At 35.0% G+C, this 14,306-nt stretch overlaps 1 protein-coding gene across 1 annotated transcript in view; it reads left to right on the top strand.

The window, feature by feature from the left end:
* The window catches only part of LOC108740815 (vasoactive intestinal polypeptide receptor 1-like), a 48,839-nt gene that overhangs the window by 5,315 nt on the left and 29,218 nt on the right, over positions 1 to 14,306 (top strand). The window contains exon 2 of the mRNA XM_025976941.1: positions 7,578 to 7,683. Within this exon, the coding sequence (XP_025832726.1) occupies positions 7,578 to 7,683 (106 nt within the window). The remainder of the gene's footprint in view (positions 1 to 7,577; positions 7,684 to 14,306) is intronic.

Below are 14,306 nucleotides of genomic sequence, written 5' to 3'. Positions count from 1 at the left end.
GTGCAACAGCTGTCAAATTTATACACGTGTCTTTTGAAGGTTAGGGCTAACTAAAAATCATATGGATTTGATACTAGTAGAGCCATATATGGGTCAGTCTACGAACTTTTCAGCTCGCCTGTTATACACCTTTAGCAATCTTTTTCGAATTTCTAAATTAACTGTTCGCGAACATAGAAGTGACTTCTTTTTATTGAAAGGGACACGACCCTGCGCTATCCTCTGCTTTATATCCTTACTTCCTAAGATACCTAATATCAGTCACTTCTTCTAATTTTTCGTCTCCTATCTTTATATTCGCTCTTTCTCTACTTTTTCCTCCCTTGCAAATCACTATTTTTGTTTTACTTTTGTTCATTTTCATGCAATACTGTTTTGTCAACACCTCTTCCATTTTATTTAAAGCTATCTCTAACTCTTCCTAGTTAGATTCTAATAATGCTGTATCATCTGCAAATCTAAGCATACCAATCTTTTGCACCTGTATATTTATCCCTACAGTAGTACTGTCTTTCATATGTTGATCGCATCTTTAATGTATAGATTAAAAAGTAACGGTGACAGTGTGCATCCCTGTCTGACTCCCTTCCTAATATCTACTTCTCTACGTTGCAGACCCAGCTCTATAACTATCTGTTGCTCTTTATACATACTAAGTCTTCTATCTGTATAACTCATCCCTACATTTTTAAGTATATTTAACATCTTGACCCATTTAGCATTATCAAAATCTTTTTCTAAATCTACAAATCCTATGTATGCGCTCTTTCCTTTCTCTATCGTTTTCTCTATTGTTACTCGTAAAGCTAGAATGACCTCCCGCGTTCCTGTATTTATTCTAAATCCAAATTGATCTTCCGCTAATAGTTCTTTCGGCGGAGAAAAATTATAACCGAGGAGCAAGCTACAGCGTTTCAATTTAAATTAGACAGTAAAAGTTGATGTACCTAATATAAATGCGATTTAGGAAATTTTTTTATCAACTCGAGATGATTTAAACTTTAGGCTGTCATAGACCGCCAAAGCTGTAGCATTGCTTTCATGTTATTGTACTCAACGAATGGTAGCACGTAAATTATCTAATTATATTACTTTTCAAATTATCGTGATCTCTATTATTAAATAATAATTAATACAAGGGTTATCTGTGGTTGGTAAAAGCAATTTGTTTACTATATGTAGTTAAACTTCATTAAACACGCTTCATAGAATATTTCGGGGTTCCAAACTTCGACCTAGGGACAAAAGCTTGTGGTTGCGCAGAAGATGTTTCTACCATACATTTACGATGGCCAACAACCACTTAACTTATAAAGCTTTCGTGATCAGNTACTCAACGAATGGTAGCACGTAAATTATCTAATTATATTACTTTTCAAATTATCGTGATCTCTATTATTAAATAATAATTAATACAAGGGTTATCTGTGGTTGGTAAAAGCAATTTGTTTACTATATGTAGTTAAACTTCATTAAACACGCTTCATAGAATATTTCGGGGTTGCGAGCTTCGACCTAGGGACAAAAGCTTGTGGTTGCGCAGAAGATGTTTCTACCATACATTTACGATGGCCAACAACCACTTAACTTATAAAGCTTTCGTGATCAGATTACGAATGCCTTTGAAGATTATACCTTATCTCTTAAACCTCACTTCCTTTCTCTCTCTGTCAGCTACGTATCCTGCTTATTTGTGTGGTACCTACAAAACTTCCCGGCAACTTCGAACAGTATCTCCTGTAGTTTCTCATCAAAAAGGGAATACATAGTTTTGGTAGGCTTCATGTAAATGTAATGTAGGTATATCACAGATAAAATACGAGGGATATTTCTAAAATTCTGGAAATTGCGCTATAATTAAATTACGTAGAACTTATAGACAATGTAATTGGTGACAGACAAGTCTTGACATGTTTATATAACTATCTACTGCAATATTTTTCAGTCTGATTTAGATGTACGACTGATATAAACGCATTTTCATAGCACTGTTTTTGTAACCATGATGGAACACGCAGCAAAATCTCAAAGAGCAATAATTTTCTTTTTGTGGAAAGAAGGTGTAAAAACATCAGAAATTATTCAGCGTCTGCAAGGAGTATTTGGTGAATCTGCAGAATCCAAAATTGGATCGATTACCATTTCTTCACAGGTTTTAAAAAAATCCTTACGGGGTGTTCAATTTGCAAGTTTAACTGGCGTAAAACGTGCTATAAGTAGGTGAATTGAGAACGGCTTAAAAAAATTAGTTTATCGTTGGGAAAAATGTATTCAGTTAAATGGAGATTATTTTGAAAAACTACATTGTAATAATGACGAAAATTAACAAAATAATAAAAATGATAGCTAAATTCCCAGAACTTCGGAAAAATCCCTCGTATACTAAACAAGTTTTACTTGATATTCTATAAAGACCCCTTCGGAGATTGAATGTTTTAATAAAATTCCAAAAATTATACCTATCGAATTAGATCTAAGATCAAGTTTGAACTAAATCTGACCACAAACAAAAATTTTATTTTTATAAAAGGCAAAGCTATTAAAAACAAAAGAGCTTCTTAGCAATATGATATTTAAGTATTCTTTAAATAATCGCTTGCAAAAGGTTACTACCTCATTTATTTTCATTTGTTATTCTTTGTATGTGCTCATTTATCCACGCTATAAGTAACCTTGTTACCCAAATCGGGGTTGAAATATTATTCGTATTATCTTCACTCCAACAGTAAAAAATCCACCAGCAATTTGTTTCTCTAATTTATAATAATACAGTGACGATGAGTCTCATAAAGTTTAGCGAAAAGCTCCATATAAATAGGTAGGGTCGCGTCGCGATGACAAGAGTGGTGGCGGTCGCCGTGTAACTTTGTTATAATGTGGGCGCTGTCATGAAGTTAAAAGACGTTTCAAAATGGATGGATAGCACTCAGCGGACTACGAAGATAACTCCCACGATTTATACATACATATTCCGTATGCGAAAATGCAGATCTTGGTAACAAGTTATAGTATACAGCCCATTTCAATTGGTTAGAATTGTGACCTTCAAGAAAGCTGCGCGAAGATAGAAAGAATACACACTAGGCGTGAGCAAGACAGAAATAGTTGGAACAAGCTAGAACGAGCAGAGCTCTCGATGGGCGGTCTTAGGAGATCGGCTAGAACTGTACAGTACTAGACGAAAATGTTTAGCAATTTCTTAAAACAAAAATGTATATAAATTAACAATAGAAAACAAAGCAAAAGTTTTATAGGTGTGTAGAAGGTTAACTTAATTCACTTGTTATTATTTTTGGTTAAATATGCTTTTAAATAAAGCATATTCTTAAATTTTAACGAGGCAGTTTAAATAATTTTTCAAATGGTACTGTACACTTTCGTCTAATTCTCTCTCGATAATCGGTGGAGAAATGAGCTCCGCAGACATATGATTGAATTTGAAATTATGCTACGGCGCATCCTAATAAAGGGAAAGGGCATATCTCTAGCTTCTTGAAATGAACAGTACTTATCTTTTTATATCAGTAAGAACGGCGTGCGAACAGAACACCGACCAGCATATCCAGGAAGGGTTAATTCGAATATTGCACTGGGTTAACACTGTGATTGACTATAGCCTATACAATTTGTCAAGGCTCACTCTTTCGCAAACGGAATATTAGGCAGGTAAGCATAATATATCCAAATCCAACGCGCAAAACCGCTAATTCTAATAAAGCTCGCGTTCGTATTTTTATTCTGGATAGTGGGTAGCTAATCGTACCTGCAGGACAAGAAAACTAATTTCGTACCAACTTTATTAAAAGAATGAGTAGGTAATATATAAATCTCCAGTTTTAAAAGCGTCTAATTTGATGACATTTAAATAATAATTCTTTAAAGATAAATGCGAAAAAAGAGTCGCGGAGTCAGTAGGTACTTTTTAATAAATAAATTCAACATTAGCAATATTTGAACATCAGAAAAACGATAGAATATCCCTAGATAGATCCTGCTAAAATATGAACCTTAATATTAATATTTACAGGTGCCATTTTGCAACTTTCTATTTCTCACATATATAGGAATTTTTCTTTTTTACAACAAATAGTTATCGATATATACAACCATTGATAACTATCGATAATTATCGAATACATCTATATACCGATAACTATAGACAATTATCAATATATATCGAGTTATAGATATATAGATAGTTATCACTTGGTATTATTGTTATCGATATATCGATAAATATCCAATAACTATCGATATTTTTATCCAACACTATTCAAATTTTTACCCCTCCCCCAATGATTTCTATATTTCTAGGTTTTGCAGTTTATATAGAGCTGTTTTCTAATTCAATAAGGTCAGCCTCTCGCGCATTTGAAGGCTTATGATATTTTGGACTAACTATACCTGAATGTCATCGGTAATTTAGCTAAATCTGTTACATTACATTTATTAACAACGTTCTCTTTTGAGAAATTGTAGGCATTATAAATGGCATTCTCTAATATTTTACCCTAATGCGTTCTACGTTCACTTTTGGAAATGTTTTATTCATGATAATATACCTACCTAAACCCCAATATTTTGCCCTTCTCGAATTTAGTGAAGCCGCATACTACGCATGTGGTTGAGAGTGAGTAATATCGGTTGGCATAACACCTTAATCAGGGATTATCTCGTGAAATCTGGCAAAACTTTATTCCTGTATCACCGAAATAAAATCCTGTACATATAGATTTTCTCATGATTTTTTCATGTAATAAGAATGTCCATATTATTTCCAAACGTTTTATAATAAAACAGGTATTGCTACAAAGTGTTTAATATACAGGATGTTCAAAAAAAGTTTAGGTAGGTACTTACTACTCTATTCTTGAAGATAACATTCTAATAAGGTAGAAGAAGATTAGTTACCCTAGACAAAAATTTTCAGTCTCTCAGAATCATGCAGAGCCTTTCAGTGTCTCTGAGAGCGTCTCTCACAGTCTTTCACAGACTCTCAATTATTGCCTAGGTGTTTTCATAGATCCCTCACAGTCTCTGTATGAGAGACTGGAACGATAAAATTGTTAATTCAGAGATTCGAGTCTCTCATAGAGAGACTGAATGAATAAAAGTGAAAAATTGAGAGACTCGAGTCTCTCGTAGAAAGACTGGGATCTCTGAAATATATTGAACTTAGAAAATTTTAACCACGTCTATCGAGACACCACTTATTGAGAGATTCTAGTCTCTCGTTCAGAGACTGGATACGAAATGGGGATTTCTCTATGAGCTACTCAAGTCCCTCGTTTAGGGACACTAAACAGTTTTTTTGACAGTCTCTCGACAGTCTCTATCAACGACACCAGAGAGACTCGATTAGAGACCCGCTTGCAGAGACTCTGAGAGACTGAACACTTTTATCTCGGGTAATTAACCGAGAGGTTTAGACCATTGCTTAGCATTCGGGAGGACGCCGGTTCGATTTCGGGTCCGTTTGCCTTGATCCAGGTTTTTCTGTGGTTTCCTTGGATCACTTAGGCAAATGCTGGGGCAGTAATATTTCACAGATAATCTTTCATTATTTTCTGTCTTCATTTCGTCCGTCTTATCTTTCTCACCCGAACCACCACCCATCCATTCCCACAATTCCTGAAAGGAGGCTGAAGAGGGCCTTCCGCCCTACCTTCCAGCATAGTCTGGAGAGACTGCCCGCCCACCATCTTTAGTGGCTGGTGGGAATGAAACACCCAAAAGTTTTTTTCTACCTGTTGGATGTTTTACAATGTTTCCTTAAACGCGGTAAATGTTAAAGAGTGATTTCCACCACGCGTCTCACTATTTTTCATGAAAGTAAACGAGGGGTACAACGAGTTCCGTCTGCCATAGCAACAATCACTAGAGACAGTATGTAACGTCCTCTTGAACTCATTAGCTTTTCAGCGATCGAGCCAGAGAAAGAGTATCAAAGTCGTCAAACCTGGTAGGCATGTCTTTGATCAGAATAACTATCTAAATATTTTACAATCTTTCTTGCTTCTTGTGCTCTTTCATTCTCTCTTTTATGTGTAACAACACATACACTTTCTTATCTTAATCCCAAATGATCAGTTTATTGTTCAAAAGTGTTCTCAAAAAGCGCCCTATATTTTAGTTAAATATGTTATTTACTTCTATACTAGGTATCTAATATTTCGCCGACCCCGTATTGATGTTCTGATTAAAGCTCTTATTATGTTAGGCGTACATGCAGCAACCTGTAATTTCGTTCTCCCGCTAGACTCATAATCCTCCTTTTCAATCAGATTATCCGAATAGATGGAAGGCATTTCGGTATATATTAATTTGTTCCTGTTTACACCTCTGCCAAGCATCAGTTAATCTAAATATACAGCGTTGGTAATCGATATACAGTCACTCATAGGTGGAGAAGTGTGTCTGTCTGATAATGCGAAATAAGTAAATACGTAAATGCCTAAACACATACATAGGTACTTGTCCATATCTTTATGCAAAACCAATGAAAACTAAAATTTCGTCATTGTAAGTGAACCGATGCGACGCGTATAAGTTGGACCATTACAAACAAAGATTCTTGTTGTTCATCCCCTACAGCATACCTACAACTAGCGGTAGACGAACAAGTTTCTTTTTCAATTGTTACTACCCCGTTACTGTTACATGTTTGATGTCGTATTTGACAACGGTCATGTTTAAACATAGGGCTGCCAACCGTCCGGGTTTCCCCGGTTTTGTTCTAGTTTCGAGAGCGTCCAGGCGGGGTTCTGTGTACTGTCCGGGGTTTTGTGTTTGTTTAAATGACTATAATTTGTTATGATAATCGAATTATATTTAATGGTTTTGAAGAACTAAAACAATGCCTCTCACTGCAAAATTAGTCGTAAAAAACGGATTCTGTTTAAATAAAGGTCTGAGGTTGTGAAATGTCTAATACATGACCAGATTTTACACTCAAAATCCGAGATTTTTCTTCTTCGTTTTCCGGTTTGTAGATTTTACTGATGGTAGGCCTTTTGAACATAGGAACTCATTTTGTAATAAATGCCTGCCTTTCATATTTCTGATTTTCCGAAGAAAAGTAATTGAAATAACACTCCCTTACTTATTTATGCGGAGCATGGACTACTCCTGATTATTCCTAAAACTCTCGGCAAATTCCTATTGTCATACCAGTCTTGCTCGTTGTATAATTTATGACTCGCAACTGTCGGCTTTGAGATAAATCAATGATACCGATTACCTGCGGCATTCGATCACAGGACAGGCAAAGTTAGTAATAACTTACGTTTACCGAATTTGACTCCATTTAAAACAATGTTATCAACTGTTCTTGGACGCAGTTTACTTTCATACTTTCTGTACTACAAGTAACTTATTTAATGTGCTTTTGTCATTACTTCTTGAACTGGTTCGTACGAACTATGTTGATGACGTAAACGTAATTATGCAATGGTTTTATTTTACTTGGGGTGCAATAAATTTAATAACTAATTAAAAATGATATATTAGTAACTTATTCGCAAATCTGGATTGTGCAGTTAAGTAATAATGTATTAAACAAAGTTTTACTCTTCCAGCTTGTTCTCCGACCTCCGCAACCTTTCCGGAACAGCTTTAATGAACCTCCTTGCGGCCCTTTTCATGACTCAACTTCTCTACGTCTTTGGCGTGGGAGGAATTACAGTAAGTACACTTGTTTGATATTAAATTAATGACTTTTGTTAAAAATTACTTGGAGCACAATCGATCCCCAAAACGTTTCATGAGAAATTAACTTGTTAACGTTTATACGTATATCATGCATTTACTGGGGTCAAAGAAGGGAAACGACTATTGTTATGTAGGAAGGAACTTTTTATAGATATATTTAGAAATGTAATTGCTTTAATCAAATATTATAGGCGAATTTATATAATTTTGAATACCTTAACCAATAATTCGTTTACCAATTTCATGTTAACCAATGGATAAAAATAGATTATTTACTTAAACAATAACTGCACTATAATTAATAAATAATTTACTGATATAACAATAATATTGTGTAACTGGGGAGCGTAGAAACTATCACAGGGTGATTAACGCAAGCCGCCTCACCGCCCTTTTTCGTGATACTGGAATCGACTACTCGATTATTATTAATGTTATTGATTCCACTATTTAAACGATCTCTAATAATGGAATAAATAATTTAGATGTACCAATTTTGTACCACTTCGGGTTTTGCGCCCAACATGTACATTTTTTTAAGAGATTCACTTATTTTGATGTAGTTTTCGAAAAAAGTTCGAACAAACTAAAAGAATTAGTCAAAAGATCGACTCGAATTACACACATGTGCAATAAATCTTGGGATTCTTTGAATACGTACCAGTAACATTTTAGAAGATGATAATCGTTACATTAATTATTATTATCGGAAACATGGAAATAATCATCTTTCATTATATCTAGAAAGTGGATAGATCATTTATTTTTAGAATTATGAATGTAGGTACATTTTACATTTCCGTTTTCAGGTGACAAAATTAATGAGCTAATTTATAAGGCTCGTGGAAAATTAATTCGAGTAATTCCCGTTAGAACCATAAGTTATGACAAAACATGAATATATCCCTCAAATAACGGATCGGTAAAGGCAAATGGAAGGTTTGAATGGATTAATCAAGACTCAAAAAATTCTAACAAATGCGAGTTGGACTAGCACTCTAAAGTACAGTGGAATAATAACTTTTTTCTTATTAATTTTTATTTAACTATTCTGTTTTTTCGATTTGATTCGTTTACATCAGAATTTTACCAGGGCTACAAATGCTATGAAAGCGATATAACATGTTAACCAGTGGTAAATATCGAAAGACTTATCAAAAAATATTTATCGAAACTATCCGGCCTTAGTTGGTCTCATCAGTACACCACAGGCAGCCCCAATGAACCATCGACCAAACAGAAGTTGTTACTGATATTTGCTGCTAACTGCACTGTTTCAAAACGTAGATAAGTTTGTTAAGGCTTTCGTCAAACTTTTTGAAATATTACAGTGTAATGTTCGTGGGTCTAACAAATTAACTTTTAAGAAGAAAACAATTTATTTACACTAATTATTATTGAACTTAAAAACACTACTGAATTATAACTAAACTTAGGTAATTATTCTATTTATTTACACTACTGTTACTATTCACTGTTCTATTTATTTCACTTCTATCACTATCAATTTATTTCTTGATTCACTTCTGCAACGGTCAATTTATTTCTTGATTCACTTCTGCAACGGTCAATTTATTTCTACTCTTTCACTTCTACAACGGTCAATTTATTTCTACTCTCCCTCGGCGATCGTCTCTTACTTTATATACTCTTTTGGGTCCTTTCTGGAACTTTCTCGAGCCGTCCGGAAAAGTTTCGTTTTCTTTGAACTGTTTATTAGCTTTCCCGGAACGCAGGTACGACACACACGTTTACAGATACGGCGCACATAAAGAAAGGCGCCCGCGGCTAGTCGGCGAATCGATAAGCCGCTCACACACACGTATGCCCGATCGCACACAAACACGCTCGTGCTCGTACCAGAATACATTATCAGATGGCGATATCCTGACTATACCTTGATATCATTAAAATTTTTAATATTTCACCGTACAGTCTGGTACTTAAATCCTTTTCATCGTTGTAACGGTTGGAGTAGATTTTCAATTTGTACGGGAATTTGTGGTTAGTTACGTTAGTATAACTACCTACTGATAGTATAACTACTAAAAATTCATGAATCTTAAGTAGTTTTCAAAATTCATTTATTCAAATAATACAGGACTGACTAGAGAACAACCTTTACAACTTGTTTTGAATAAAAATCAATGTAGAACAAGAGCGATACGTATACGTAACTAGTCTATTAGGTACCTATAGAAACACTAAAAACTGCTGTATCCGTTTCATATAAAAACAGGCTTTCTTTTGCAAAATCATATTATTAGACATTTTTAACGTATACAGAAAGTGGAATTGTAATTGATAGCGATCACATAAATGGATTAAATGACTGCAATTACGTAAAATCAACTCCTCTCTCTAAGGGCGCAACAAGGGTGGTCCGCGGGTGCCCGGGCACCCACTTGATTTGGGTTGGGCACAAAGTCAATTTCAGTCGATTCAGGTAATAACCGGACTGAAAAGTTCGGTTCAAAAGTTCAAGCTGGTCGAAATGATTTTTTTTAGTCATTTATAGTATTATAAACCGAAGTCAACTCAGCTGAACTCATTTTTTTTTTCGATTTTGTTGCAATATTATGTATTGATGATCTTTTTTTTAGTCATTGTAACGTTGTTGCGTCCCTGCCTCTTACGATAATTGAAATGTGTCTTCTAGGTCTGCTAAACCCGTCCAAATATAGACGGTTACGGGTACCATCATTAACAGTATTATGTTCCATATCATGCCAATCAGGAAAATCTCTCTCACTTAACCTAAACCCATGGCCCAAGAAGCCTTTACCTTCCATAACCTAACCGCTCTAGTGTACTGCATATCAGATCATATATTTCAATAATGGTCCACCCTCTTTTATCATAATCTAACGTAATAACATAATCAAAAGTCCAAGGTGCATACATAACCGAATATTGACATTTAAAACACGTTGAACATGCCAAAAAGTCAGTGATAATTTTAATTTTTAATTAAAGGTTCCTAATAAACGATAACATCATGAATATCGAAAGTAGGATCGTTAATTAATTTCATCTTTTGATTAAAAGTTTTAATAGTTAGATAGTTGTAGAATGTTTTTATACCAGACGAGATAGCTACATGAATAATTTTACAAAAATATACTTACGTTAGAAACATAGGTACAATATGGACGTGGTGATGATAATATATGTACTTATGTATGTTGCTTTCCTCTCTACGAGCTAGATAGAGAGGGCAGTTTAGGAACTTGGCTCTATCCCACTAGTTGGGAATATGAAGGTTTTAATTCATTTACTTCAGTAAACAGTTTAGGTACATTTAGAGGCCAATTTTAGGTGGTGGTGGGTCAAAGGGTCAAAGCACGTTTGAGATATCAAATCAAAATTGGTCTTTGAAAGCACAGCATGTTTAGAAAATGACCTTTTGTAGATTAAATTAGAATAAAATGATTCGAAGTGGTCTGTATTCTGTCGAAACTGCCAGACGCGGATCGCGATTTCGATCTTTATGGATCCCATCGGCGCGCCGCAGGCAGCTGCGACAGAATACAGACCAACTTTTACCTGCTGTCTTAACAGCGCGTTTTAGAAAATACCACAAATGGCGCGGTAAACGCCACCTGTAGTACGATGCTACATTTTAGGATTACGTATGTTCCAACAAGGTCCATTTAAATATATGGATATCTACTTGCTGAAATGAATTTTTTATTAAATTAGAAGTCTTTATTTTTATATTAAACCTATTTTGTACAAGCGCTTACTTTGTATAGTTTTTACAGAGTAATTGAGAAAGCATTTGCCTTCTAATCCTAAAGATTCTGAAGCATGGCAGAACTTCTTTGGTTAAGTAAGAAACACGGTAATACTACACCTGTTTTACCTAATTGTAAGTTATTTACCAATGAAAATAGCAATAAAAAAGTGACTAACGAAACAAAAATTTTTAATTGTTAAAGAAGGAAAATGATAAATTTTGTTGGTGGAAAATGAAATATTCTGCCTGTTTACTGAAAGTAATTATTAATTCTGTAAATATCAAAATTTATGAGACACGGGGGAAAATATTACAAAACGCTGCTTTAAATCAAAATACGAGCTTGTATGTATTAGGTGGCTCGGTAGGTAGATATATTTTATTCAGGATTATATTTTAAGTGAAAATTCTTGTCCTTTGCTTTCTTAAAGTTTGACGGTGGGAGGTAACATTATTTGCATTATAGGCGACGCGACGTACCCTTCAAGAGATGGCCATCGAGGCGTACTTTGAATGAATAAATTTTCTTGTATATGTATATATGTTAACGACTTACGCTTTCTATGCTAACAAGTACTCTACTACCACTTTTCAACTTTCAACCACCGACCGCTTTAAAGGAGGAATCCAACTGTAGATTTTTCGAAAACGGGCTAAGTACACGCTGTTAGTTACGTACCTACCTACTTGCGTCAACAAAATCCATTCAATATTTTAGTATGAAATGCGCCAGGGGTTTAATGAATTTTGTATATTTCTTTAAACATGAACTTTAACATCGAAATGGTCACACGAATTTTTCAGGTCCTTTATCAAATATAGTCAAACATTCAAAATAAACATACATACATACAATTTTACAAACAATTTTCGTTTTTTATTGAAATGAATTCATTGCTTTTATGTTCCATTACTACTACTCGCTACTTTTTACTTTACTACTGATATACAAGGGAAGAAAAAGTAGGGAAAAATTAGAAGAAGTGGTTAATTTTAGGTATCTAGGAAGTCAGATAAGTCAGGACGGAAGAAGTAGTAGGGATATAAAGCAGAGGATAGCGCAGGATCGAGAACCTAGCGGCATGGCCTAGAGCAGGGCTGTCCAACTGGCGGCCCGCCAAATTATTTGTTGCTAAACAATTACGGCCACAATGTCATTAATAAACTACGAATATTTTAGAGTTTTATTTATCTTTAGTATAAATAAAATATTTTTTTAATTATCATAAACTTACTACATTTATAAATTATCTTGACCCCCGAAATGTTTGGTGAAGAAAATATGAACCGCGGGCTATAAGTTGGACATCGCTAGCCTAGAGGTTTAGACTGTTGCTTAGCATTCGGGAGGACGTCGGTTCGATTCCGGGTCCGTCTGCCTTGGTCCAAGTTTTTCTGTGGTTTCCTTGGATCACTTAGGCAGTAATATTCCACCGATAAATCTTTCATTCTCTTCTGTCTTCATTTCGTCCGTTTCATCTTTCCCACCCGAATCACCACCCACCCATTCCCACGATTCCTGAAAGCAGGCTGAAGAGGGCCTTCCGCCCTACCTTCCGGCGTAGTCCAGAGGGACTGCCCGCTCATCAGCATTACTGACTGGTGGGAATGAAACACCCAAAAGTTTTTTTTAGTTTTTACAGGGTCGAGGCGCCTTCAATAAAAAGATGCTCGCGAACGGTTAATTTAGAAATTCGAAAAAGATTGTTAAAGATGTACCATATGTTTGAAGTACGGCGCTGTACGGGTGCCAAACATGGACAGTAAGTGCGGCGGAAAAAAAAGGTTAGAAGTGTTTGAAATGTGGTGTTGCAGGCGAATGATGAGGATACCGTGAAAAGAGAAGGTTATAAATGAAAAAGAAATTAGAATAAATAGGAGAACATAGGACTTTATGAAAGTCAATAAAACATAGGCGAAATAGGTTGGTAGAACACCTTCTCAAGCATGAAAGTCTAGTCAGAGACATATTAGAGGCAGAAACAGTAATAAAGAGGAGTAGAGGTAGACCTATAGCAAAAATTATTTATTAGTCATGTTAGTTTAGCATGTTTTGCAATAAAAGAGAAATTGAATCCAAAAGAACTTTAAACAGTCTCAATTTATTGAATTAAATTAGAAATTATCAAACTAAGTGACTCTTACTGTTCCTAATATTTAATTTTCACACTACAATTTTACATATTGATGAAACTTTTTCAATAATAAATCAAAGAATCGTTTTACATTTAAAAGAAAAGATGAAACCGAATTGTGTGTGACTAGGTATAGTAGTAAATAGCTTTCCGTCAATTTATTGTATGTACACTTTGTCAAATCTATGCTATTACATTGACAAAGTATTCATTAATATCCATGTTATAACATTGTAAGCAGAAGGAGGGTGTATTTTTACGACAACGTGTGGAGTTTACGTCTTATGATATGGCGGTCGTTTAGAAACATTATCCGCAATATCGAGCAATTCCCAGCTGAGTTTCCCGTGCTGGTAGCAACTTAATTCAACGACAGAGATTCTGTCGGCTCGAGCCAACCCGCCGCGGCACCAGCGTAGAAAATTGAAATCGTCGAGACCCTGTCCACGAGAGAAAACACTTTTCCAAGTTTCCTCCGCTCGCTGTAGATATTCCATTAGTATTAAATCCGATGTAATAAGCCCATGCATGATTCATGACACTACCTAGCTACCAGGTCCGGGCTTACTTGGCCGATAATAATCTCGGTCAACTAATAGTAAACTCCGAGTTTCTATAAAAGATACAAGATAGCATAACTTCTTCAAACTACATGACCTTTACTCAAACCATCATACGATATACTAAAAATTTAAATTATATATATTTTTAGAAAAAAAAAA

The sequence above is a fragment of the Agrilus planipennis genome, unplaced genomic scaffold, assembly GCF_000699045.2.
Source record: "Agrilus planipennis isolate EAB-ADULT unplaced genomic scaffold, Apla_2.0 scaffold299, whole genome shotgun sequence".
Lineage (NCBI taxonomy): Eukaryota > Metazoa > Arthropoda > Insecta > Coleoptera > Buprestidae > Agrilus > Agrilus planipennis.
Note: the sequence above shows the minus strand (reverse complement) of the source record. Positions and strands in the feature narration are given on the sequence as shown.